This window comes from Ornithorhynchus anatinus, chromosome 13 (genome assembly GCF_004115215.2).
Source record: "Ornithorhynchus anatinus isolate Pmale09 chromosome 13, mOrnAna1.pri.v4, whole genome shotgun sequence".
Classification (NCBI taxonomy): domain Eukaryota; kingdom Metazoa; phylum Chordata; class Mammalia; order Monotremata; family Ornithorhynchidae; genus Ornithorhynchus; species Ornithorhynchus anatinus.
The window spans coordinates 23,466,499-23,489,995 of record NC_041740.1 but is presented as its reverse complement, the minus strand read 5'-3'; the positions used below and the strand labels follow the sequence as shown (position 1 = coordinate 23,489,995).

At 55.5% G+C, this 23,497-nt stretch overlaps 1 protein-coding gene across 2 annotated transcripts; it reads left to right on the top strand.

Annotated features, from left to right (window-relative positions):
• Positions 1-4,040: 4,040 nt before the first annotated feature.
• Positions 4,041-22,951, top strand: DLD (dihydrolipoamide dehydrogenase). 2 transcript variants are annotated; one of them, XM_029077894.2, is made up of 14 exons: positions 4,041-4,152; positions 7,879-7,957; positions 8,966-9,045; positions 10,863-10,931; positions 11,720-11,789; positions 13,967-14,067; positions 14,478-14,621; positions 15,128-15,229; positions 16,747-16,937; positions 18,980-19,150; positions 20,289-20,478; positions 21,725-21,862; positions 22,538-22,627; positions 22,717-22,951. In XM_029077894.2, the coding sequence occupies exons 1-14, from the start codon at positions 4,114-4,116 to the stop codon at positions 22,780-22,782; spliced, it is 1,530 nt and encodes a 509-aa protein (XP_028933727.1). In that variant the 5' UTR covers positions 4,041-4,113; the 3' UTR covers positions 22,783-22,951. The 2 variants fall into 2 exon arrangements, with proteins under 2 accessions (XP_028933727.1, XP_028933728.1); XM_029077895.2 differs by lacking the exons at positions 4,041-4,152; positions 7,879-7,957 and adding an exon at positions 8,738-8,759.
• Positions 22,952-23,497: the final 546 nt, after the last annotated feature.

Here is a 23,497-nt window from a genome sequence, read left to right as displayed (position 1 = left end):
GGACGAAGCTGCCAGTCCCCCCCCCCCCCCCCACCTCCCCATCGGCCGGGTGCCCTGCTCGTCGGGCCGCTCTCGACCTCCCCCACCCCCCCTTGGCGTTCGGCTTCCTCCGCGGGCTGATTCCGGCCTCTTCCCCCGGGGACTCCAGGTGAAAACCAGCCACTGGCGCTCAGCGGTGCGAGCCAGCGGCATCGGGGTCACGGGCACGTTGACTAGGAAAAGGGAAGAGAATTGGGTTACAGAAGGCTTGCCACCCCAACCCTTCCGTCCCCTCCCCGCCCCAGCTGGAGAGCGGTTCAGGACGCCCAGTCTGCTCTCTGGCTGTCCATGCATCTCTGCATCAAGCAGAAACTCTTGGGTTTGTGGCATTCCACCAACTCTCTCCCAAGACAACCCCGGGCGACTCTCTTTGCTCCTCTAACCCCATCCTAATCCCTGGGCCTCCATCTCGCTTCTCTTGCCGTCGATCCCTTGCTCCCGCCCTCTCTCCTACTCGTATCCAACAGACCTCCACTCTCCCCATCCTGAAAGCTCCACTGAAATCACATCTCCTCCAGCGGGAAGCCTTCCCGGACTAAGTTCACTCTTTCAATTATATTTATGAGCACTTACTGTGTGCAGAGCGCAGCGCTGAGCACTCGGCAGAGTATAATAAGTAAGCCACTTCACTTCTCTGGGCCTCAGTTACCTCGTCTGTAAAATGGGGATTAAGACCGGGAGCCCCAGGTGGGACAACCCGATCACCTGGTATCTACCCCAGCGCTTGGAACAGCGTTCGGCACATAGTGAGCGCTTAACACACACCATAATAGTAACCGTTATTATTATAACATAGCAGAAGGCTGTGTGAAAGAATCACGGGTTTGGGTTTCCAAATGACTGTTCACCCACTCTCACCATCAAGTACTCGATCAGTCGGAGGGATTTACTGAGCGCTTACTATGTGTAGAGCACTGTACTAAGCACTTGGGAGTGGATAATACTTATAGGCGTCAGGAGCACGCCAGTGGTCCCCCCGAGTCTCTTGTCGGGCGTGTGCAACAGACCTGAGAACATTTTTCACCGAGAATGAATAAGAATGACCAGCTTTCAGAATCTTTTAGACGAAGCAAAAGCAGTGGAGGACGGGCTTTGGTGGTGACGGAGTAGGCGGCTGGTTTTTTACGATACTTATTAAGTGCTTACTAATAATGACGATGATGCTGTTTGTTAAACGCTCTGTGTCAAATACCGTTCTAAGCACCGGGGCAGATACAAACTGATCGGGTTGGACACAGTCCCCGCCCCACACGGAGCTCGCGGCTTTAAATCCCCATTTTCCGGATGAGGGAACTGAGGCCCAGAGAGGTGAAGCGACTTGCCCGAGGCCACACAAGTGGCGGAGCCGGGATTAGAACCCAGGTCCTTCCCCGATGGACTAGGCCACGCTGCTCCCCTACGCGCCAGACACTGTTCTAAGTACCGGGGTAGACGCAAGCTAAGCAGTGTGGTCACAGTCCCCGTCCCACGAGAGGCTCATGGCCTCGGTCGCCATTTTAGAGATGGAGTAACTGAGGCACAGAGAAGTTAAGTGACTCGCCAAGGTCACACAGCCGGTAACCGGCAGAGCAGCGGCCAGAATCCAGAGCCTCCTGACTCGCGGGCCCGGGCTCCGTCCGCTAAGCTTCTCGGGGGAGCAGGGGGTCAGACGAGCAGCCAACTCGGTTTGCGGCAATCACCGTCAGCAGCTGGCCGCCCCCCCCCCCCCCCCGGAGAGGCTACGGGAGGAAGCCCAGCCGGGCGGCCGGGGCCGCAGGGTTTTCGGAGGCCGCGGCGTCGACTGAAATCGCCGGCGATATCGTCGCCGTCGTCATCAGGGCCGAGGCAAAGTCCGGAGAGGCGGGAGGCGTAGCTCGGCACCTCGTCGTGTGGCGCCAACCATCCCGACGACGGACGGGTGGATGACTCGATTCCCCTCCGTAGCGGGAGCGCGTTGTGGGCGCTTAGCAGGGTGCTCTGCACCCAGCAAGCGCTCAAGCGATACGATCGAATGAATGATTGACCGGCAGCGGCATTTAGGGAACGGCCGAGGAGTTGAACGCTCACTTAGTCTGGTACTGAGTGCCGCGGTAGGTAGAAGACGGAGAGGCAGCGTGGCCTGGGAGTCAGAGGTCGTGGCTCCGAATCCCGGCTCTGCTCTGTGCCTCAGTGACCTCATCTGTTAAATGGGGATGAAGCCCGTGAGCCCCACGTGGGACAGCCCGATCACCCTGTATCCACCCCAGCGCTTAGAACAGTGCTCTGCACGTAGCAAGCGCGCAACCAACACCAACATTGTTATTGCAATCAGGTTGGACACGGTCCCCGTCCCACTTGGGGCTTAGAGGGTAAGTAGGAGGGAGGAGGATTTAATCCCCATTTTACGGATGAGGCGACTGAGAAAAAGAGAAGTCGGGCGACGCGTCCGAGGTCACAGAGCAGGGAAGGGGCAGATCGAGGATTCGAACCCACGCCCTCGGTCTCTCAATCAGGACGGTGAGCCCGTTGTGGGCAGGGAACGTGAATGCGAACGCGAAGGTGAAAGCGAACGTGGGCGAAGCGGCGCGGCTCGGTGGAAAGGGCACGGGCCTGGGGGTCAGAGGCCGTGGGTTCGAATCCCGACTCCGCCCCTTGTCGGCTGTGTGACTTCGGGCCGGCCACTTCGCTTCTCTGGGCGTCAGTTCCCTCATCTGTGAAATGGGGTTGAAGACGCGGGACAGCCTGTTTACCTCGTATCTACCCCAGCGCTGAGAACAGGGCCCGGCGCGTAGTACGAGCCGAACGAATACCGACGTTATTAATGTGTCTGTTATGTTGTGCTCAAGCGCTTAGTACGGAGCTCTGCAAACTCAATAAATACGATGGAATGACTGAGCACTTACTGTGTGCAGATCAGTGTGCTAAGCATTTGGGAAAGTACAGTATTGCAGAATGGGAATACCTGACTACAAGGAGCTTACGGTCTAGAGGGGTAGACAGTCAATAACATAAATCAGTGAATTACGCAGACGCACGGAAGCGCTGTGGGGTGAACGAAGGGTACAAATCCAAGAGGAAGGGCGACGCAGAAGGGAGTGGGAGAAAAGGGAACGAGGGTTTAATCAGGGAAGGCCTCTTGGAGGCTTTTAAGAAGGCTTTGAGGGCGGGGAGAGCGGTCGTCCGTCGGAAACCAAGGGGGAGGGAGTTACAGGCCAGAGGGAGGATGTGGACGAGAGGTCGGCCGGGTGAGGGATGGGTGGCAAGATGGGCGAGATCGAATTCGGCGAGTAGGTTGTAATTAGAGGAGCCAAGTGAGTTGTATTAGGAAATTCGGGAGGGAAGGTAGGAAGGGGCAAGGCGCGTGGCTCAGTGGAAAGAGAACGGGCTTGGGAGGTCACGGGTTCGAATCCCCACTCTGCCACTTGTCAGCTGTGTGACTTCTATTTAGTCGCCATTGTTTTTACGACATGTTCTTCCCCTCGACTCTATTTATTGCCATTGTTCTCGTCCGTCCGTCTCCCCCGATCAGACTGTAAACCCGTCAGAGGGCAGGGACTGTCTCTATCCGTTGCCGACTTGTTCACTCCAAGCGCTTAGTCCAGTGCTCTGCCCAGAGTGAGCGCTCAATAAATACTGTTGAATGAATGGATTCTCGGGGCCTCATGTGGAAATGGGGATGAAGACCGTGAGCCTCACGTGGGACGACCCGGGTACCCTGTATCTCCCCCAGCGCTTAGAACAGTGCTCTGCACACGGTAAGCGCTTAACGAACCCCAACATTATCATTATTAAAGATGGAGGGAGGGATGGATGAATGAGCAGGGCTCCCTCGCACGCGCCACAAGCAAAAAGGCCGCAGGCCGCGCACGAGCGCATGCGCGCGCACCCTTTAAAGGCACGACGCGCGCTCTGCCCCCCCCCCGGGGGCGGGGCCGCCGTCGCCTTCTCGCTCCGGATTGGCTCCGCCGGCCCCCCGCCAGCCAATTAGGAGCCGAGCCCGCTGGAGGGGGGGGCGCTGTGTGACGTCACGGCGGCAGGCCGGCGGTGCGCAGGCGCCGCGCTCCGAGACCTTGGCCGGCTGAGGTGAAAGCCCGAGGGCTGCCGGGAAGGGGAACCATGCAGAGCTGGAGCACAGTGTCCCGCGCCCTGGCCAAGGTGAGCCACGCTGATCCCCCTCCTCCCCGGTCCGGGAGGGGAGGCCCGGGGCTTGGAGGGCGCCGGGGCCTCGCCGGGCCTCGCCTCGACCTTCCCCAGGACGAGGCCCGGCTGCTGCCTCAAAGCCTGCCCCTTCCCAGAGGCCTCTGCGGCCACCGTGGCATCACCCCCACCGCACCGTCCACTACAGTGCCCGCCACAGGGCCCAATAAGTGCCCCCGAGGCGGAGGGCCCCGCCCCAGCCGCCCCCCACCCCCACCCCCCCACCGGGCCTAGTGGCCACAAGCCAGGCCTGGAGGTCAGAGGTCATAACCATCCTAATAATGCCGGGCCTTGTTAAGCGCTTACCGGGGTGCGAAACACTGTTCTGAGCGCTGGGCAGGATGCAAGGCGATGAGGTTGCCCCACGTGGCTCTCACAGCCTTAATCCCCATTTGACAGATGGGGGAACCGAGGCCCAGAGAAGGGAAGTGACTCGCCCAAAGCCCCCCAGCTGATAAGCGGCGCAGCCGGGATTTGAACCCATGACCTCCGGCTCCCCGGCCTGGTTCGGGAGCCAGGCTGCGTGGGTTCTAATCCCTTCTCCCCGCCGCTTGCCCGCTGGGTGACCTTGGGCGAGTCACTTCTCTGGGCCTCAGGTCCCTCCTCTGTCCGAGGGGGATCATTATTACTGATAATGATGATAATAATAATAATAATGATGGTGGTCGCTAAGCACTTACTAGGTGCCAAGCACCGTTCCAGGCCCTGGGGGAGATTCAAAGTAATGAGGTTGGCCCAGGTGGGGCTCAGTCTTAATCCTCGTTTTATTAATAATATTATTATTACGGTATTTAAGTGCTTATTATGTGTCAAGCACTGTTCTCAGCCCTGTGGTAGATTCAGGGTCATCAGGTTGTCCCATGTGGGGCTCAGGCTTATTCCTCACTTTATTAATAGCAATAATAATTATTAAGGTATTTGTTAAGGGCTTATTATGTGTCAGGCACTGTTCTAAGCCCTGTGGTAGACACGGGATCATCGGGTTGTCCCGTGTGCTCATTCTTGTTCCTCATTTTATTAATAGTAATAATTATTAAGGTATTTGTTAAGTGCTTATTATATGTCAAGCACTGTTGTAAACACTGTGGTAGATACAGGGTCATCGGGTTGTCCCATGTGGGGCTCAGTCTTATCCCTCACTTTATTAATAGTAATAATAAGTATTAAGGTATTTGTTAAGCGCTTATTATGTGCCAAGCACTGTTCTAAGCCCTGTGGTAGACACAGGGTAATGAGGTTGTCCCATGTGGGGCTCAGTCTTATTCCTCATTTTATTAATAATTATCGCTTACTATGGTTCAAGCACTGTTCTAAGCCCTGTGGTCGAGATACAGGGTAATGAGGTTGTCCCATGTAGGCCTCAGTCTTAATCCTCATTTTATTAATAGTAATAGTTATTATTACGGTATTTAAGTGCTTATTATGTGTCAAGCACTGTTTTAAGCCCTGTGATAGATAAAGGGAAATCCCCTTAATCCTTAGCCTTAATCCCCATTTATTATTACTATTAATAATAATAATTCACAATAATGGTATCTAAGCACTTCCTATGTGCCAAGCACTGTTCTAAGCGCTGGGGTAATAATAATAATAATAATAATGTTGGTATTTGTTAAGGGCTTACTATGTGCAGAGCACTGTTCTAAGCGCTGGGTTAGATACAAGGTGATCAGGTTGTCCCACGTGGGGCTCACGGTCTTCATCGCCATTTTCCAGATGAGGGAACTGAGGCCCAGAGAAGTGAAGCGACTCGCCCAAAGTCACACCGCTGACAAGCGGCGGAGCCGGGATTGGAACCCACGACCTCTGACTCCCAAGCACGGGCTCTTTCCCCTAAGCCACGCGGCTTAGGGGACTGTGTCCAACCCGATTAGCTCGTATCTGCTCCAGTGTTTAGAAAAGTCCTCGACACATACTAAACGTTAAAGAAATATCATTATTATTATTATTCCAATCCCAGCTCCTCCACTACTCTGCTGTGTAACTTTGGGCAAGTCTCTTCACGTCTCTGGGCCTCATGTGCAAAATGGGGATTCAGTACCCCTTCTCTCCCCTACTTTGGGACCCGATCATGTTGCATCTCCGCTAGCACGTAGTACGGTATTCGGCACACCGTAAACCCCTAAGAAAGACTAAATTATTATCAGCCTCAGTTTTTAATAATGTTGGTATTTGTTAAGCGCTTACTTGCAGAGCACTGTTCTAAGCACTGGGGTAGACACGGGAATCAGGTTGTCCCACGTGGGGCTAACAGTCTTAATCCCCATTTTACAGATGAGGTAACCGAGGCACAGAGCAGTTAAGTGACTTGCCCACGGTCACACAGCTGACAAGTGGCCGAGCTGGGATTCAAACTCATGACCTCTGACTCCAAAGCCCGGGCTCTTTCCACTGAGCCACGCTGCTTCTCTGGGTCTTTATTGACCATGTCCTTGGGAAAGAGCAGTCAACTAGTGTCAGGGAACGCGCAGTAGAGGTAAAACTGTCACAGACCAGTTTATAATCCCAGAAACACAGCAGGTGCTCAGGAAATGTTTCATGAGGGTGGGATGGACGCTGTTTGCCGGGGTTCAATATAAGGAACTAGAATGGGGGGAAGAAAAATCCTAAAATATAAAGGGATTAAACAAACATGTTACATTAGGGGTTGGCAACCTTTTTGTAGGCGGAAGAGCCAAAGAGAATGAAACTTTTGCGTAGCTCACGTGCAGAGAGCACTGATCTTCCTTTTTTTGCGGTGAATCTAACGGTTTTGAGCACCGTGTCTGCCCACTCCCGTTCAGTCTCGCTTGTGCCGTGGCTGGGCCCGACTAACAATAATAATTATGGCGTTGGTTAAGCGTTCACTGTGTGCCAGGCACTGTTCTAGGCGCTGGGGTAGATGCAGGATAATCGGGTTGGTCACGGTCCCTGCCCCACACGGGACTCACAGTCTCGATCCCCGTTTTACCGAGGAGGGAACCGAGGCAGAGACAAGCGACTGGCCCGAGGTCGCGCAGCGGACGAGCGGCGGAGCCAGATTAGAACCCATGGCCTTCCGATTCCAGGGCCCGTGCTCGGTCCACTAGGCCGTGATTATTTTCCCCTCCCCGAGGGCCTCCGGTTTGCTCAGTTTGGCATCGCGGGACCGTGTGACTGCTTCCCAAAGGGGGAAGAGAGAGGAGGGAAGCAGAAGGGAGAGAAAAGGAGGGAAGGGAGGACGGGTGCCATGGCGGTCGGCGCTGGCCGACCTCCCTTATCGCTCCCCTCCTGCCTTGTCGCTCCGAGGATGCAAGAGGGATGGTCCCTTCCTCGCCCTCCCTCCCCGCACACACACAAAGCTTCCAGTGAAGGACAGTAGCCCCCGGAGGACCGCGGTGGCCACCGTTTCTCCCAGGAGAGAAGGATCCCGCCCGCCCCCGGCTCCGCGCCGGCCACCGACCTTCCCCACAGCCAGCAGCAGGTTTTGGCTGTGCGTGGGGCTTGCAGGGAGGCCTCCCTGAGCTCCTGCTATATTGAGCGCCTGCCGTGCGCAGAGCACTCTGCTAAACAGTTGGGTGAGTCCCCCCCCGAGAAGGAAAAAGACACGCAACCTGCTCTCGGGCTCCTTGACATCTAGCTCCGTCTTTTCTCTGGGGTATATTCTGTTGACTTCCCAGGGTGCTCACGCTCGTGTTTTTCGTCTTCTTTTCCCGCTCCTTCAAGAGAGGCTGTTTCAGCCGGATCCCTCGTGGCCTTAAGGGAATTGCTGCTGCACCTTTGAGGACTTATGCGGATCAAGCAGGTAAGCGGAGTTCTCCGTGGAGCTGGTTTAGAGCAAATAAAAGGAAAGCTTCTTTGAAAAATCTTAATTAGCCTACCATTAGATCGCCAATTATGAAGGTCACTGTTAATGCTATTTAGGTGATAATTCGCTCGATTTATACATATGGCCTGCCTTGCTAGGATGGCGGGGTTGGGGGAGCGTTCTTCAATTCCACGGGAGAGAAAATTCTCATTACGATATCAACACTGTGTCCGACCCTGTGCGTTTACCCACAGCCGCCTCCTGCCACATCACAGACTGGCACGCGTCGTCCAGAGGACGTTCCCTAATTCTTCCATTGCACCCACCTGTATTACAGAAGAGTGTGGAGGGATGAGGTTAAATGGACTGGGCTCCACTTGGATTCAGTTCAGTCGTGTTTACTGAACGCTCACTGTGGCCAGAGCACTGTAAATAACAATAATAGTAATTAATAATAATCGCAGTATTGCAATCTGCCCGGGGACCGCTTTGGCCGGTGGTGAGGGCCAGGAGGGTAGGAAACGGGGCTCGTTATTCCCTTTACGGTCTCCTGGTCTATCATCCTCTTTGATTTCTAGTGATAATTTCTTAGAAGCTCTTGCGGCCTGGATCGTGATCTGTTTGTGCCCCAAAAGAGTAATGGAGTTAACATACGGGGCTTTAGGGGGAGGGAAGCCCTTTGTTAACTTAGCCAACGAGATGCTCTTTTTGCTTTTTTGTAGTAAAATTACACGTCTGCTGTGATGTGCAGTTTCTCCATCAGTAATCTCCTAGTGCTTAGTACGATGCCTGGCACATAGTAAGCGCTTAACAGATACTGTTATTGTTAGAGTCTGTTAGTTGCCCCTAATTTTGTGTCTTTTAATTCATTCACCCTCCCCCCCCCCCCCCATCAAAGTTGACCGCCGCTCGTGGGCGGGGCTCAAAACCAGAGCAGGGCCGTGACGGCGACGCGTGGGCTGGCCAAAACATCTCACCGCTTGCGGCTCTTTGGTCTCGTTGTAGTGGACGCCGACGTGACAGTGATAGGCTCGGGGCCTGGAGGATATGTCGCCGCTATCAAAGCTGCTCAGCTGGGTTTCAAGGTAAGGCGCTCCTGTTAAGGAATCATTTAAGCTCTATTTGGAATGTGGTTCACGTCCTCCAAAACTTGGAAAATAAGACCAATTTCTTAAACTTCAAGACGAGGGTTGGCCTCAAAAGCGGATGGAAAGGAAAGCGACTGGAAGGTGTCCAGCCTTCTGTCTTTCCACTGACCGGTTTTAGAGGGAAAGAACCTCCCGGAGAGACATGCCTTCGACATTCCCGTGGAGAAAGCTCAGGTTTCAGGCTGGTCATGATTATAGTTGGAATGAGCTCCAGAGCCATAACGTGTTGAAACAGTAGGTGAATTATTGTCCCTGACAGCGACAGTGAAGGTTTAGCTTGGACCAGGCTGTACCAGGGTAACGTTTGCAGCGTATTTCTCTTTCGGGATGTAAACACGGATTAAAGTGATTTGGGGCTGGATTTTATTTTTGGCATTATTTCAGAAGTTTTGTTTTTTTTGGTGGGGCGTGGACTGTTCTCTTACGCTGTCCCGAATCCGGGAAGGAAACTGACTCTAGCGTGATCCCAAAATGTGGGTGACGTAGAAACCCCTTGTGAGTGGGATGCAATGTTTCTCTTTTAAAGTCGTTAACGCCAAGATAGGTAGGACCGGCGGGAGAGACCACCGTGCGGATCGCGGTGGTTTGGGCGGCCGGGCGGACTCTTGTGTCAGTCAGGGTGTCCTCCCTCTGCCCGGACTTGGCAGTGAGGCAAGCCAGGGAACCCCCGGATTGAGGAGGATCAGCATGACCTCGTGGATAGAGCTTGGACCTGGGAGTCGGAGGATCTAGGTCCTAATCCCGGCTCCGCCGCTTGTCTGCTCTGTGAGCTCGGGCGAGTCACTTAACCTCTCTGTGCCTCATTTACCTCAACTGTAAAATGGGGATTAAGACCGTGACCCTCTCCCGCCCTCTGCTCTTCCCCCTTCCCCTCCCTTCAGCACCGTGCTCATCTATATATATTATTTATTACCCTATTTATTTTGTTAATGAGGTGTATGTCTCCTTGATTCTGTTTATCTCGATGATGTCTCGTTTCGTTTTGCTCTGCCGTCCATCTCCCCCGTTTAGACCGTGAGCCCGTCACTGGGCAGGGGCGGTCTCTATCTGTTGCCAAATTGTACATTCCAAGCGCTCAGTACAGTGCTCTGCGCCTAGCAAGTGCTCAATAATTACCACTGAATGAAGGAATGAATGTGGACTTGTCTCCAACCTGATTAGTTTGCATCTACCACAGTGCTTGGTAGAGTTCCGGATACATTCTGAGCTCTTAACAAATACCATAAAATAACCAAAAAAAAAAGCCCTGGCTCTGGGAGCCATCCTACCTTCAACCCTGGGATCAGAAAGGCAATTAATGGGCACCGCCTCTTGTGCTCACATTACCGCCTCAAGCGGGAGATGGATGACTTTTCGCTCACCTCTTGCCCAGGGCGAGGAGCAAACAAGGGAGCCGCTTCTGCCCCTGTAGCCCAGGGCACAGTCCAGAGTCCCGGCGCCCGAACGAGAGCTCGACGGCCTTCCACCTGGCTCGGGCGAGAGCGGCCTGACTCCGCTGTCTCCCCGAGGCCGCGCCTCATCTTGGATGAACAGGGGCCGGTGATGGGTCGGCGGAGGGCCCGCCCCGCTCGGCTGATCTCCCTCTCCGACCCTCGGGTGCTGCCGGCTGGTGGGGGAGGCCCGGCGGGTGCCCGGAAGCGTCCCGTCTCCGACCGTCGCGGCAGCGGGGTAGAATGTCCCCTTCCCCCCCCCCCCCCCCAGATACCGACCCCTGGGGCCGGGCGCCATTAAAAACCCATTTCCGTTGGTTGTAGACAGTCTGCGTGGAGAAGAACGAAACCCTCGGAGGAACCTGTCTGAACGTTGGCTGCATTCCTTCTAAGGTGAGTGTTCCTTTTAGTAGATCAGATACTTGTCGGTTGGAGGGACGGGGCGAGCTGATGACGAACGGCGTCCCTGAAGCAGCGTTCCACACAGCCCGTCCGATTTAGCGTGCGGCCTGCCTTTCCAGAAGGTGGGCAGCGGTGTGGTCCGGCGGAAAGAGAGCAGTCTTGGGAGTCTTCTAGACTGAGCGCCTTGTCTGTCGTCTCTCCCGAGCGCTCAGTGCAGAGCTCTGCGTGCAGTAAACGCTCAGTAAATACCCTTGATTGATGGAGTCAGGAGAGCCGGCGTCTACTCTCAGCTCTGCCCCTCGCCCGCTGCGAGATCTTGGCAGATCTCTTAACCTCACCCGGGGCAGGGAATGTGTCTGTTTTATTGTTGTACTCTCCCAAGCGCATAGTACGGTGCCCTGCACAGAGTAGGCGCTCAAGAAGTACAATTAACTGCCAGACTGTTTCCTCATCTGTAAAATGGGGGTAATAATGCCTGCCTCCTCCTTCCTCGCAGGACTTTGGGCAAAACGAAAGCGCTGTCCCTGAAAACCCGAGGAATTGGATCATTTATTCAATAAGTTTTGGCGTTTTCACCAACACAGATCCTCAAAAACAGATGTTGGGAAATACTTCCCACCCCTCATAACACGCACTTGGGCATCAAACATTAGACTGAATCATTTTGGGATGAATCCTTGCCGTGAAAAATGCCTCACCATTTTTTTTTTAACTGATATTGGCTTCCTGTTCAAGTTTCCGTTTAGGAATATTTGGGATTTCTTTTTTTTTTTTGTCAGGCTTTGCTGAATAACTCCCACTTCTACCACCTGGCACATGGCAAAGATTTTGCGGCTAGAGGAATTGAGAGTGAGTGTCTGATCGGAGCGTGCCCCGTTGCTGTTTGATCTCTCAGGCTCGGGTTTGGGAGTTTGCTCGGGAAGGGAAACTAAAGTTCGCGGGAGAGGTTCGGGTGGGAAGTTGAGCGACAGCCCTCTTTCTCTTTCCTGCACAGTTGGGGGTGGGTTGCGGGGACCGGTCGTTTCGGGGGGACTCACAGATACAAAATGTGATCCCTGCCTTTGAGAGCTCAGTTTAAATTCCTGCTTCTCGGGGAAGAGAGGGGAAAGAACAGAGCGTTCCAGCCCAGAGGAGGCGGGAGACAACTGGGCTATACCTATTCCCGAGGCCCAGAGCGTTCTGTTCTTGTCTTGTTGTTCTAAGAGTGATAATAGTATAGATTAAGTAGCTTAGTGTGTGCAAAGCACTGTATTAAGCCCTGGGGGAAGAAGTACGCCGATGAAAATCGGGGACCGTCTCCGGTCTAAGGATGAGGGGTAGGGACGGACGAACGAGGCGAGGTGGAGTAATAACAGCACGGCGCTAAAAGGAGGAGAGCGGGAGTTGAAGCAGTCGCTCACCACGAGGCGGGGCCGTTCGGAATCCGAAACCTAGCCCACGGCTCGGCCGCTGCCCGGACCGCCCTCGATCCCCAGCGACAGTTTCGGAGGGCCCCGGGCCGCTCTTCGCCCCGGCTGGGCCACGGGGGAGACGGCCGCCGTCGAGGGGAACGGCAGCAGCGGGCTGCCTTGTGGGCACTGGGGCTAGGTGGGCCTGGCTGACGGTGACGAGACGTGGCCGTGGCCCTGCGGGAGGAGGCCCGGCAGCTGCAGGTCCTCGGGTGCTTCCTTTTTCCCTCCCGAAAACGGGGCCACAGAGCCAGCCCGGAACCGGGCGATTGTAGATGGTGCGGACCCTGCCTCCTCCCAAGGTTTTACCACCAAACTGCTCCCAAAGCCAAGTGTAGGGTCCCTTTAAATTCCGACGCTTCCAAATAGAAAAGCATTCTTCCCTCCGTTGGCTTTCGCTCCCGCCCCCCCCGTGTGTCGATAAGCAACGGGCGATAGAGCGATGGCCCCGGAGATCACGGCTCCCGTGTGACGGCGGCATTTTTCCCGTTGCGGTATCGTCAGGCTCTCTTGTGCAGTTGGCCCCCGCGAATGCCGCAACGCGGGTGTTCTCCAAAGATACCACCCAAATGTAGCATTTTTCAGATTTGGCCTTCCTGGGGTCCGCTCCGGCGAGTTCCCGCAGTTAATTTGGAGATGGAGGAGTGTCTGCTCAGCCTAGGGGAGGACATGGGAAACTCTTCCCGGCCCGGGTCCCGAAATGATCTGTGGCTCCTCTCCTATCCCACTGCCGACGCCGATTACCACTCCCCGGTGGACGCGGCTGTGCCCTCTGCCCCTTGGGAGCTGGTCAGGTTTGCTTCTCCGATTCCTCCTCCTACCCAGGAGAATGGAAAACTGCCGTAGTTGCGCTTTAGTTTTTTCCGAAACGTTCCGCTTTTCACCGGCCTTCCCTTCCCCCGACTTCTTACTTTATGGGTTCAGCTGTTCCGAGGAACCCTTTCCGGCGGAGGAGACGGTGGCCGCACTCAGCCCGGCACGGATTTCTGGTGATGACACCCGGTCCCATCGCGGAGAAATTGTTTCCAGTCCCCCCGCCGTCCCTCCGGAAGTAGGGGGAGGAGGCCTCTCCCGAAGGGCCCGATATCAGTATCCGTCCCCCACGCTCCTGCTGGGCGTTCTGGCGGACACGGGGGCTCTCTTCCCCCGGCCCCAGCGGGTCTTTCCTTCCTGGGAATGACCGGTGTATTGGTCCCATTTTTGGCTGTTTTTTCTCTTTTGCAAGGCTGGCTCTAGCCTCTCTCCCCTTAGAACGCCCACCCTGAACCCTTTCTGAGAGTCCTTTCTCATTCTCTGCCCCAGTTGGCAGCACCGGTCCGGTGGGCGTTTTCAGGAAACCCCAGGTCGAGGGACTGGTGTGCGGCAGCCGTTCTGGGCGCCTAAACGTCCAGCCCAGCCAGGCCGGGGATTACAGAAATCCAGGTCGGAAATGTCGGAGCGTCTTCTGAGATGCCGGCGAATGAGACTCCTCTCGGGCCCGGGCTGTTTTAGAAACAGGAATTTGTTTGAAATGTGCCTCGTTAAATGCCAGGGATCCAGCTCCCGTTGACGGAGGGCTTCTGTTTTTACCAATGACAGTTTCTGGAGTCCAGCTGAATCTCGAGAAGATGATGGAGCAGAAGAGTGGTGCAGTGAAAGCCCTAACAGGTGGAATTGCCCACTTATTTAAACAGAATAAGGTTGGTCCGCCCGGTGTGCAAATCGCCACTCTGTCGTGTTTGTTTTCCCTCCGTGTAAAAAGTCGCATCAGACGCTGACGAAGGTCGCTCTAGCTGCTGGTAGCACCCTGTGTCTTGACCCTGTGTGTGTGGTGGAGTACTTACTCGCTCATCCTTCTCTGGGGGAAATACTCCCGTGGCTTCAAAACAAACCCAAGCTTGTAAACGGAAGCCTCGTAACGGAGTGGCAGGGAATTACTTTCCTGCGCCTTTAGGTGAGGTTCCCCGGCGGAAGGCCCCGCCCACCCGGAATTGGAACCCGACGCAGGGTATTTAACAAGAAGCGGTCGAGGGGGCCCCTCGGGAGGGTGGGGAGGGCTGTGGAATAAGTGCCTTTCGAGTCCGTTGACTTCGACATCGTCACCCGAAAGGTCGTCCACGTCCCCGGGTACGGGAAGATCACGGGCAAAAATCAAGTCACGGCAGCTAAAGCGGATGGCAGCAATCAAGTTATCAACACCAAGAACATCCTCATTGCCACGGGTTCGGAAGTCGCTCCCTTTCCTGGAATAACGGTATGGTTTATTGAGAATTTTGACCCGTTACCGGAGCTTTTCTTCAGCAGTAACCACGCCTACTCTCCTGGTCTCGCTCTCGCTCCGCTGGCCCTTCATCGATCTCATGCCACTGAGAGTTTTGATAAGGCGCGAAGGATCGGGGTCACCTCCACGGTCGGCTTCCTTCGCTTCCGTGCACGAGCCGCGACGTGCTGCCGGCGGAAATCCCGACGTTAAGCTGACCTAGTCCACCTCAAGCTTATCCTTGCGCGCTTTAACCCTGCCCGGCAAAATTATTTCTCCATCCTTATTGAAACCCATGCCCATCGCCCTCGCCAGTGGTTCCAGACGTTTAACCCCCTCCTCAAACCCTCTGTCCCCCGCTCCGCCTTCCCATGCTTGCCCCCTAATCCCCTGGCTTATTACTTTAACAAGTGGTTGCCTGGCTCCGCCTTCGTTCCGAGGCGGGAAAAGTCCAGCGACTCCTCGTATTTATTCATTTTTTGTGGTGGTTGTTGTTTTAGATCGATGAAGACACAATAGTCTCATCCACGGGGGCTCTGTCTTTAAAAAAGGTCCCGGAGAAGATGGTTGTCATTGGGTCAGGAGTCATTGGCGTGGAATTGGTGAGAACCTGTAAGATATTCTACGTGAAACGGGACTTCACCACGGCTTCCCTGAGCGGGTCCTACCTTTAAGAACCCGGATTCACTTCATCCTGGTTCCTCCCTGAGACCGAGGGAGGGAGGGAGGATAATTGTCTGCGGATCCCTAAGAGCCTTTTGAGTCGCCGCAGCAGTATTCGTAGAGGAGTATTCATTCGGTCGTATTTATTGAGCGCTCACCGGGTGCAGAGCCCTGAACTGGACGCAGTTCGGCAACAGATGGAGACAGTCCCTGCCGGACAACGGGCTCACGGTCCAAAACGTATTCGTTGAGCACCCACTAGGTACTGGGCGCTTCTTCGAGAAAGTATCACAGAAGCGTGAGGCCTGTTCCCCGCCCACGAGGAACTTACGCTCTACCGGAGAAGGACATAAACGTGTTTACAAACTGAGTAATCACCCATACGGTGGATTACCCGGACAGTCGGAAGTGCTGAGGGAAGACGTCGGGCCCTGTCATACCTTCAGAGGGAGAAGTGAACGGTCCTGGAACAATCAGGCTATTTAGTAGTAGTAATGATAAATAATAATAATAATAAAGTTTTTGATAAGTGCTCACTCGGTGCCGACTAAGCACTGGGGTAAAGATAATCAGGTGGGGGACGGTCCCCGTCACAGTCACAGTCTAAATCCCCATTTTACAGATGAGGTAACTGAGGCACAGAGAAGTTAAATGACTTGTCCAAGGTCACGCAACGGACGAGCGGCGGAGCCGGGATTAGAACCCACGTCCTCCGACTGCCGAGGCTCTTGCCGCTGGGCCACGCTGCCTCTCCGCTTCTACTGGGTAGCCACTGATGTCCGATCGGAAGGCTTAAGGGTCCAGGAGGGAGCCGGTTGGGTAACGGCTGCCCGGCGGTACGAACGAACTGATTTTAGGCTGATCTGGGGACTCGGAAGGAGAGTCTCCCTCAGAACAATCTGAGAAGTCCGTTTCTAAACGGCCTCTCTGGGGCCTCTTGCAAATCACGGTTGAAATGGAAGTCCCGGAAACTTTCTCGCATCCCCTCAGGCAGCGGCCGTTTCCTGCCTCTGCTGGAAAACGTGAACGACGAGTTCCGCCTGTCTAAGTGGGAAATCTTTGGTAGTTCTAATCTGAGAGTGGATGATACTGGGTAAAATGATATCCATAATTTCACCCTGTGACCAATGTGACAAGGTCAGTCACTCTGAGAAAGGCTTTCTGCCGCGGCGTCCGCAAAGCGGGCACCGTCGCCCTGCCCAGCGGGGCGTGAGGGTCGTAGCCTAAAATGTCCTTTCGCGGGGGCCGCGTGCGGATGGACAGCCGTCTAGGTTGAAAGGGAGGAATCAGGTTTTACCGGGGAGAAAAGGATGCCCTTCAGCGGATCCCCAGGCCGTGGTTCTCTCAGCGTCGTTCGCAAGCGGCCTCCGTCCCGTTTCTCTGAACTCACTACCCAAGGGGAGGAGGCTGTGCCCTCGCAGAGGGAGCTGTGAGTTTCCGTTGGCGCCCGTTTCAGGGTTCCGTGTGGCAGCGACTCGGGGCAGATGTGACGGCGGTGGAGTTCCTGGGCCACGTTGGCGGAGTGGGGATCGACATGGAGATTTCGAAGAACTTCCAACGCATCCTTCAGAAGCAAGGGTTTAAATTTAAACTCAACACCAAGGTCACTGGAGCCACCAAGAAACCGGATGGGAAAATCGACGTAGCGTAAGTGTGTCGGGTGCCTCTGGGAGCTGCCGTTTCATTTTCGGGGCATTTGTGAAACTCTTAATACGGGCCGGGCACTGTACGAAGCCCCGGGGTAGATACAAGCGAATCAGGTTGGCTACAATCCACGGCCCACCTGGGGCGCACGGTCCGCATCCCCATTTTACGGATGAGGAGACCGCGGCCCGGAGAATTTAAGTGACCTCCCCACGGTCATACAAGAGGCCCCGTGCTCTGTCCACCTTCTCTCTCTGTCTGCAGGTCTGTGTGTTGGATAAATAGGGAAATTCCTGTTGGATTTTTATCATTTTATATTTCCCCCTCGGTGGCGTGTTTTGGAAGGGGACAACTAACAATACTAATAATGTTGGTATTTGTTAAGCGCTTACTTTGTGCAGAGCACTGTTCTAAGCGCTGGGGGAGATAGAGGGTCATCAGCTTGTCCTATGTGAGGCTCACAGTCTTCATCCCCATTTTACAGATGAGGTAACGGAGGCACGGAGAAGTTAAGTGACTTGCCCACAGTCACACAGCCGACACGTGGCAGAGCAGGGATTGGAACCCATGACCTCTGACTTCCAAGCCCCTGCTCTTTCCGTCGAGCCACGCTGCTCTAATGTAAAGAGAAGCATTTATTCATACCTTAAACTACGTAACGAAGGATTATTGTCGTTATCCGCCCAGTCTTACACTGTGGTCCTCTGAGGTGTTTGAGAAAGAAATCGTCGTACGAAGATTTAATTCAGTCAGTCGTATTGGAGCGCTCGCTGTTCGCGAAGCGCTTGGGAGAGTACAGTGTAACAGTTGGTAGACGTGATCCCTACCCAAAAGGAGCTTACGGTGTAAAGGCGGCGGGGGGGGGGGGGGGGGACGACTGACATGAATATAAATAAATCACAGATACGTACGTCACTGCCGAGGGTGAGGTGAATAAAGGGAGTAAATTCAGGTACACTGCAGAAGGGGGTGGGAGAAGACGAAATAAGGCCACAGATTGCTGTAGCCCCGAGCCTGGGTAGGAAATAAGAGCGATATTGAGTGGGTTATGCCCAGTTGGGGCTCCAAAAATCTTCTTAAAAAATTAACGTTGAAATTTTATAGCCCTGAAATGAACAGCTGTGTTTAAAATCAGGTGGCCGGGGGGGGGGGGGGGGGGGGGGGGCTTGAGGTTCAAGTGTAAATTGATCTTCCTCTTTGTAAACAAGTTGACGTTCGGGTTTTGGTCACCTCAGGGTGCCGGTGTGAAGTAAAACTCCTCTTCTGGATTTTGCAGGCCAACTTCATCACCGAGGAAATTGGTACGGTCAGTTAAAAAAAAAAAAAACCAAGTAGGAAGCGGTTTTGCGGCTGGCATGAAAGCAGCGTGGCTCAGTGGAAAGAGCCCGGGCTCGGGAGTCAGGTCATGGGTTCTAATCCCGGCTCCGCCGCTCGGCAGCCGTTTGACTTCGGACAAGTCGCTTAACTTCTGGGCCTCAGTTACCTCAGCCGGAAAAAGGGGATTAAGACCGTGGGTCGCACGTGGGACAACCTGATTGCCTTGTACCCCCCCGCCCCAGCGCTTAGAACAGTGCCTGGCGCACAGTAAGCGCTTCACAGATGCCATTAGTATTATTATTATTGCCAGTTATCGACCCCGGCAACAGCAAATGTCATTTTTCAAAAATGACTACATTCCAATGACTCGGAAGTTGTGAAGACATTTTCAAAGGTTCGTTGGGTCCTCGCAGAAAGGAAATCATGCCTGATTTTTTCACCAGGCCTTAATGACCGATATGTTTCTCTTTGCCTGTTCAGTTACCCGTCAATTCATTGTTTTCTTTTGAATCACGTATCTCGCTTGGGGGGGGGGGGGGGGCCTTGTCAGGATTCTTTTTCACACCAGTGAAAATCCAAGATTCTTCTTGCGAGAAAAACGTGGAGCTCTTAGTCCGTGAATGATTATTTATGTTTTGCTGCGTACCTGGATGCTTGCGAGCGACTCAAATCCAAGTTTCTTTTCAGGTACGTGAACACAAGTATTTTTTTTTCCTCCTTCTTCCTAGCGTTGAAGCAGCCACCGGTGGCAAAGGGGAAGTGATCACCTGCGACGTACTACTGGTCTGCATTGGCCGACGACCCTTCACTCAGAATCTGGGCCTGGAAGAACTTGGAATTGAGCTTGATGCGAGAGGTAGAATCCCAATCAATTCCAGATTCCAAACCAAAATTCCAAAGTAAGTCACGCAGCTTTGAGGCAACAGCTCCCGAGTTTGCTAGCTGTGATTGAAAAGGCTTCTGTTTTGAAAATTGGACTTGGGGGGTGGGGAAGGAGCTGAGATTTCTTTGTGGGAAAAATACGGCAAATTTGGCGAGGCCTTTACGGGGCTACATGTAAACAATTGCCATTGGTAGCTTTGCGTGAAGATGCTTAATTGGGGCTAGGGGGTGTAGCGATGGGCCGCCCCCGCCCCCCGGTATTTGTTAAGCGCCTATCACGTGCCTGGCACTGTACTGAGTGTGGGGACAGAGATGAGATAATCAAGTTGGACCCAGTCCCCGGCCCCAGAAGAGTCCTAATCCCCGTTTCCCGGTGAGGTGACCGAGTCTCAGAGAAACGAAGGAATTTGCCCGAACTCACGCAGCGGACGAGCGGAGGAGCTGGGATTAGAACCCAAGTCCTCTGCCTCCCGGCTCTTCCCACTAGGCCACCCGCTTCTCGACGGTCTGTCGATGGCTTGCCGACCGGCGAACGCCGTGCTCGGAGCTGAGGAAAGGAAACGGAAACAGAAGCCATCCGTCTTACCCTGTGGTGGAACTGGGTCTCGGTCCTTGAAAACGCGGTTGTATCTTGGTGTGTAGTTGCGTGTGATTAGATTCCCATCCGGATCCGTCCCCAGCGGGCTAGCCGAGCTAACGGTCGAGTGATAACGGTGATGATTGTGCCCGTTAAGCGCTTACTACGTGCCAAGCACTTTTCTGAGCGCTGGGGTAGATCCAAGGGAATCGGGATGTCCGACGTGGGGCTCCCGGTCTCAGTCCCCATTTTCCAGATGAGGTAACGGAGGCAAAGAGAGGGGAAAACGACTTGCCCGGGGTCGCCCAGCAGACGAGTGGCGGAGCCGCGATCAGAACCCACGACCTGGGCCTCCCAGGTCCGCGCTCTCGCCGCTAGGGCACGCTTGTAACGACCTAGAGATACGGTGCGGACGCGTCGGACTCCGTCGACAAAAGCCACGCGTGCGCCGAGGTCCTGTTGGACTTCTTTCTCGAGTCCGGCTGATCGGATCCGTCTGGGACCCGGTTGGCATTCCGAGGTCAAATGGCGTTTTCCCTGAGATTTCGGCGCGCGCTCTCTCCCTTTCCTTCGGGCAGCATCTATGCCATCGGCGACGTGGTGGCCGGGCCCATGCTGGCCCACAAGGCGGAGGACGAAGGCATCATTTGCGTGGAGGGAATGGCCGGCGGGGCCGTGCACATCGATTACAACTGTGTGCCGTCCGTCATCTACACGCACCCTGAAGTGGCCTGGGTCGGCAAATCGGAGGAACAGCTGAAAGAAGAGGTAACGCGCGAAAGCGTTGATTTCGAATAGTTCCTGGATTACGCGGATGCATCCCAGAGGAATCGGGTCTTTGTTTGCTTCGGTTTTACCGCCCGATGTTTTTAATAACGGCTTTATTAATACCTCCCCCTCTCTCCCCGCCCCTCCCGATTTTTCCGGCCGAATTCGGAAGAGAATTCTGAACCTGAGGAAATGAGGGATCTCTGCCTCACAGAGGCACTCTCCAAGATCCGAGTCGGGGACCGACCGGCCCGCCCGTGGCCGGCGGCCCGGAGCTCCGGCGGGGAGCCTCGGTTTCCTCGGTTAGGCCGCCGAAATGGCGGGCGTAGAGCCGCCCCTCGGCTGCTGATGGGCCGCGCTCTCCACGCCCACACCGGGCTACCAGGAGCCCCGGTCTGTGCGGCGTGCCTGGGTCCTCTAATAATGTTGGTATTTGCTAAGCGCCTGCTATGTGCAGAGCACTGTTCTAAGCACCGGGGTAGATACGGGGTCATCGGGTCGTCCCACGTGAGGTTCACAGCTAATCCCCTTTTACAGATGAGGTAACCGAGGCCCAGAGAAGTGGCTTGCCCACAGCCACACAAGTGGCAGAGCCGGGATTCGAACGCACGACGATGCGAATGATCCCTCTAGCCAGTGGGTCAGCTCTAGTCATCGGGCGCCTACTCTCTGCTGAGCACTGCACTGCTCTCTCGGGCCCCCCCACCGGTCCCTGGCCCGCGGGGCGGTTTTGTTAGGAGACCGTGATCGATTGAGACTGTCGAGTCCCTTGGGAAAGCAGGCCCTCTCCCCCACAGACCGTCAGTCCGTCGTATTTATAGAGCGCGCGCTCTGTGCAGAGCACTGTGTGGTTACGCCCAGCGCTTAGTAAACGGACCCATCCCCTGCCCACGGTGATCTCGGAGTCTAGAGTCGCCCTGTTCCCAGCGACTTCCCTCTGCGTCTGTCCCTTCCCGCTGCTTGTCGGGCTCCTCGGCTCCAACTCGGGCGTCTTCCGTGCGCCGCATTCCTTCCCGTTCCCTCTCGCCAACTAAAGACATTCTGGGAACTGCTGGGGCTTCCCGTCCGTGTCCCCCGTGCGGCCCACACAGGCTCAGTCCTCATTTTCCGGATGAGGTGCCTGAGGCACAGAGGAGGGAGGCGACTCGCCCGAGGTCAGGCAGCGGACCGGTGCTCTAACCCCTAAGCCGGCGGGAGGGACTCCGGCCGGTCCTCGGTACGATTCGCCGTCGCCCGTGTCTCGCAGGGGGTGGAATACAAAGTGGGCAAGTTTCCATTCGCCGCCAACAGCCGGGCCAAGACCAACGCGGACACGGATGGGTTGGTGAAGATCCTCAGCCACAAGTCGACGGACCGAATGCTGGGCGCTCACATCCTCGGGGCGGTGAGGGGCCGGGCCCACCCGGCCCGCGTTGGCGTTGGGGGGGCGGGGGGGGGGGTGTCTCGCGGGAGACGGTCGGCAAGGGGGGCGGTTTGAGCGCCGAAACCCGCGGGCGACGTCCTGACGGGATCCAAACGGGGGCTCCTGCCGCTTCCCGGCAGGCAGGTTTGCGGGAGCTGAGCTCGGCTGGGTGGTGCCGAGGAAAGGACCGTCGGGAGCTCGGGCGGTCGGGAAGGGACGGCCGTCGGGCCGGGCGGGGAGGTCCCGGGTCAGCCTAAGCCACGGAGCGGGACCACCCACCTTCGTGCGGTCGCCCAGTTTAAGCTCCTGTTTCCCTGACGCGCCCCAAACGGGGAAATAACTCGCGCGACCGAGGACAGGCGCGATTTTAACACGTCGCTCTCCTCCGGCCGCTCCGGGAGAAAACCCTTCTCCGGGAGGGATTGTGAAACTGCCCCGGGCGGGGGGACGTGATCTTTCCTCTGGCCGAGGTGGAACCGTGAAGAGAAAACCGGGACGTGTTGTAACGATGTCGTTCAACACCTCAGTATCGTACTCGTCAGGGCCGGTTACGCCCCCGAGCGTTAAAGAAACCCGTGTGGCCCCGGGGGGGAGGTGAGCGTCTACGTTTCCTTTCCCCTTGGCGGTATAATGGCAGGTGACCGTTTCCACTTGCAGGGGGCTGGAGAAATGGTGAACGAGGCGGCCCTGGCCATGGAATACGGGGCGTCCTGTGAAGACGTGGCCCGCGTCTGCCACGCCCACCCGGTAACTAGCGTCCCCCCATTTCACGGCGCGTTTCTCCCGGCGGCCCCGCGTGGCTGTCGATTCTCACCTTCGTGTCGTTGCTCCCGCAGACGGTCTCGGAAGCCTTCAGGGAAGCCAACCTGGCTGCGTCGTTCGGCAAAGCGATCAACTTCTAAAACCGGGACCGTCGGCCGTGTAAATGTACACTCCCGGGAAGCGGCCGCGAACCGGAGGGTCCCGTCCTCCCCCGCCCCAAGGAAGGCCTTTGTGTCGCCTGGCCCCGAGGACTCAAGTCACCGTTTTGTTCGAACGGCAAAGGTTTAATAAATAGGTTTGGGCAGAGTGGAGCGATCCAGTAGCGCTAATTTAAACACGTAACGCTAATAACCAGGGATGGCATTTATCTCCGTTCCCGTGGGCTAAATGCCGGGGCAGAGACGAGGCGGTGAGGACGGACGCCGTCCGATCGGTTGACCTCTCGTCCGTCCCGGTTTGGCGAGCGCGGGGAGGGGGCACAGTTTACGGAGCGACCTGCCCGCTTTGTCTTTGCTTAGCGAGGCAGCCCGGGATTCAGCGGGCTCGCGTTCTTTCTGCGTTTGACGAATACCGTTCCGCCTCCGCCGGTGGAACGACCTCTCCGATAACGTCACCGCTGCGCTTTCGGGGCAGGGAAGGCTCCCCCTTAGGGGATATTGGAGCAGTTTTCCGAAGGCGGCCCCTGTACTCGGGAACTTTGGAACCGCTTGCGGGAATAGAGCCGGGAAAGGGCAGCCGGTTGTGCTCGCTACCTTGGTTTTGGCGATCGTTAAAGAGGATTTCAGGGTAAAATGCCGTACGCGGAGACTAGCGTCAAAATCAGCCACGGGTGTCGTCATTCGACTCCATCCAACT

Excerpts from the sequence above, each read along its gene's own strand:
- DLD (XM_029077894.2), top strand. The coding sequence starts at position 4,114 with ATGCAGAGCTGGAGCACAGTGTCCCGCGCCCTGGCCAAG. Across the intron at positions 20,479-21,724 it reads AGGAACAGCTGAAAGAAGAG|GGGGTGGAATACAAAGTGGG; the intron begins GTAACGCGCGAA and ends CGTGTCTCGCAG. Across the intron at positions 21,863-22,537 it reads GCGCTCACATCCTCGGGGCG|GGGGCTGGAGAAATGGTGAA; the intron begins GTGAGGGGCCGG and ends TTCCACTTGCAG.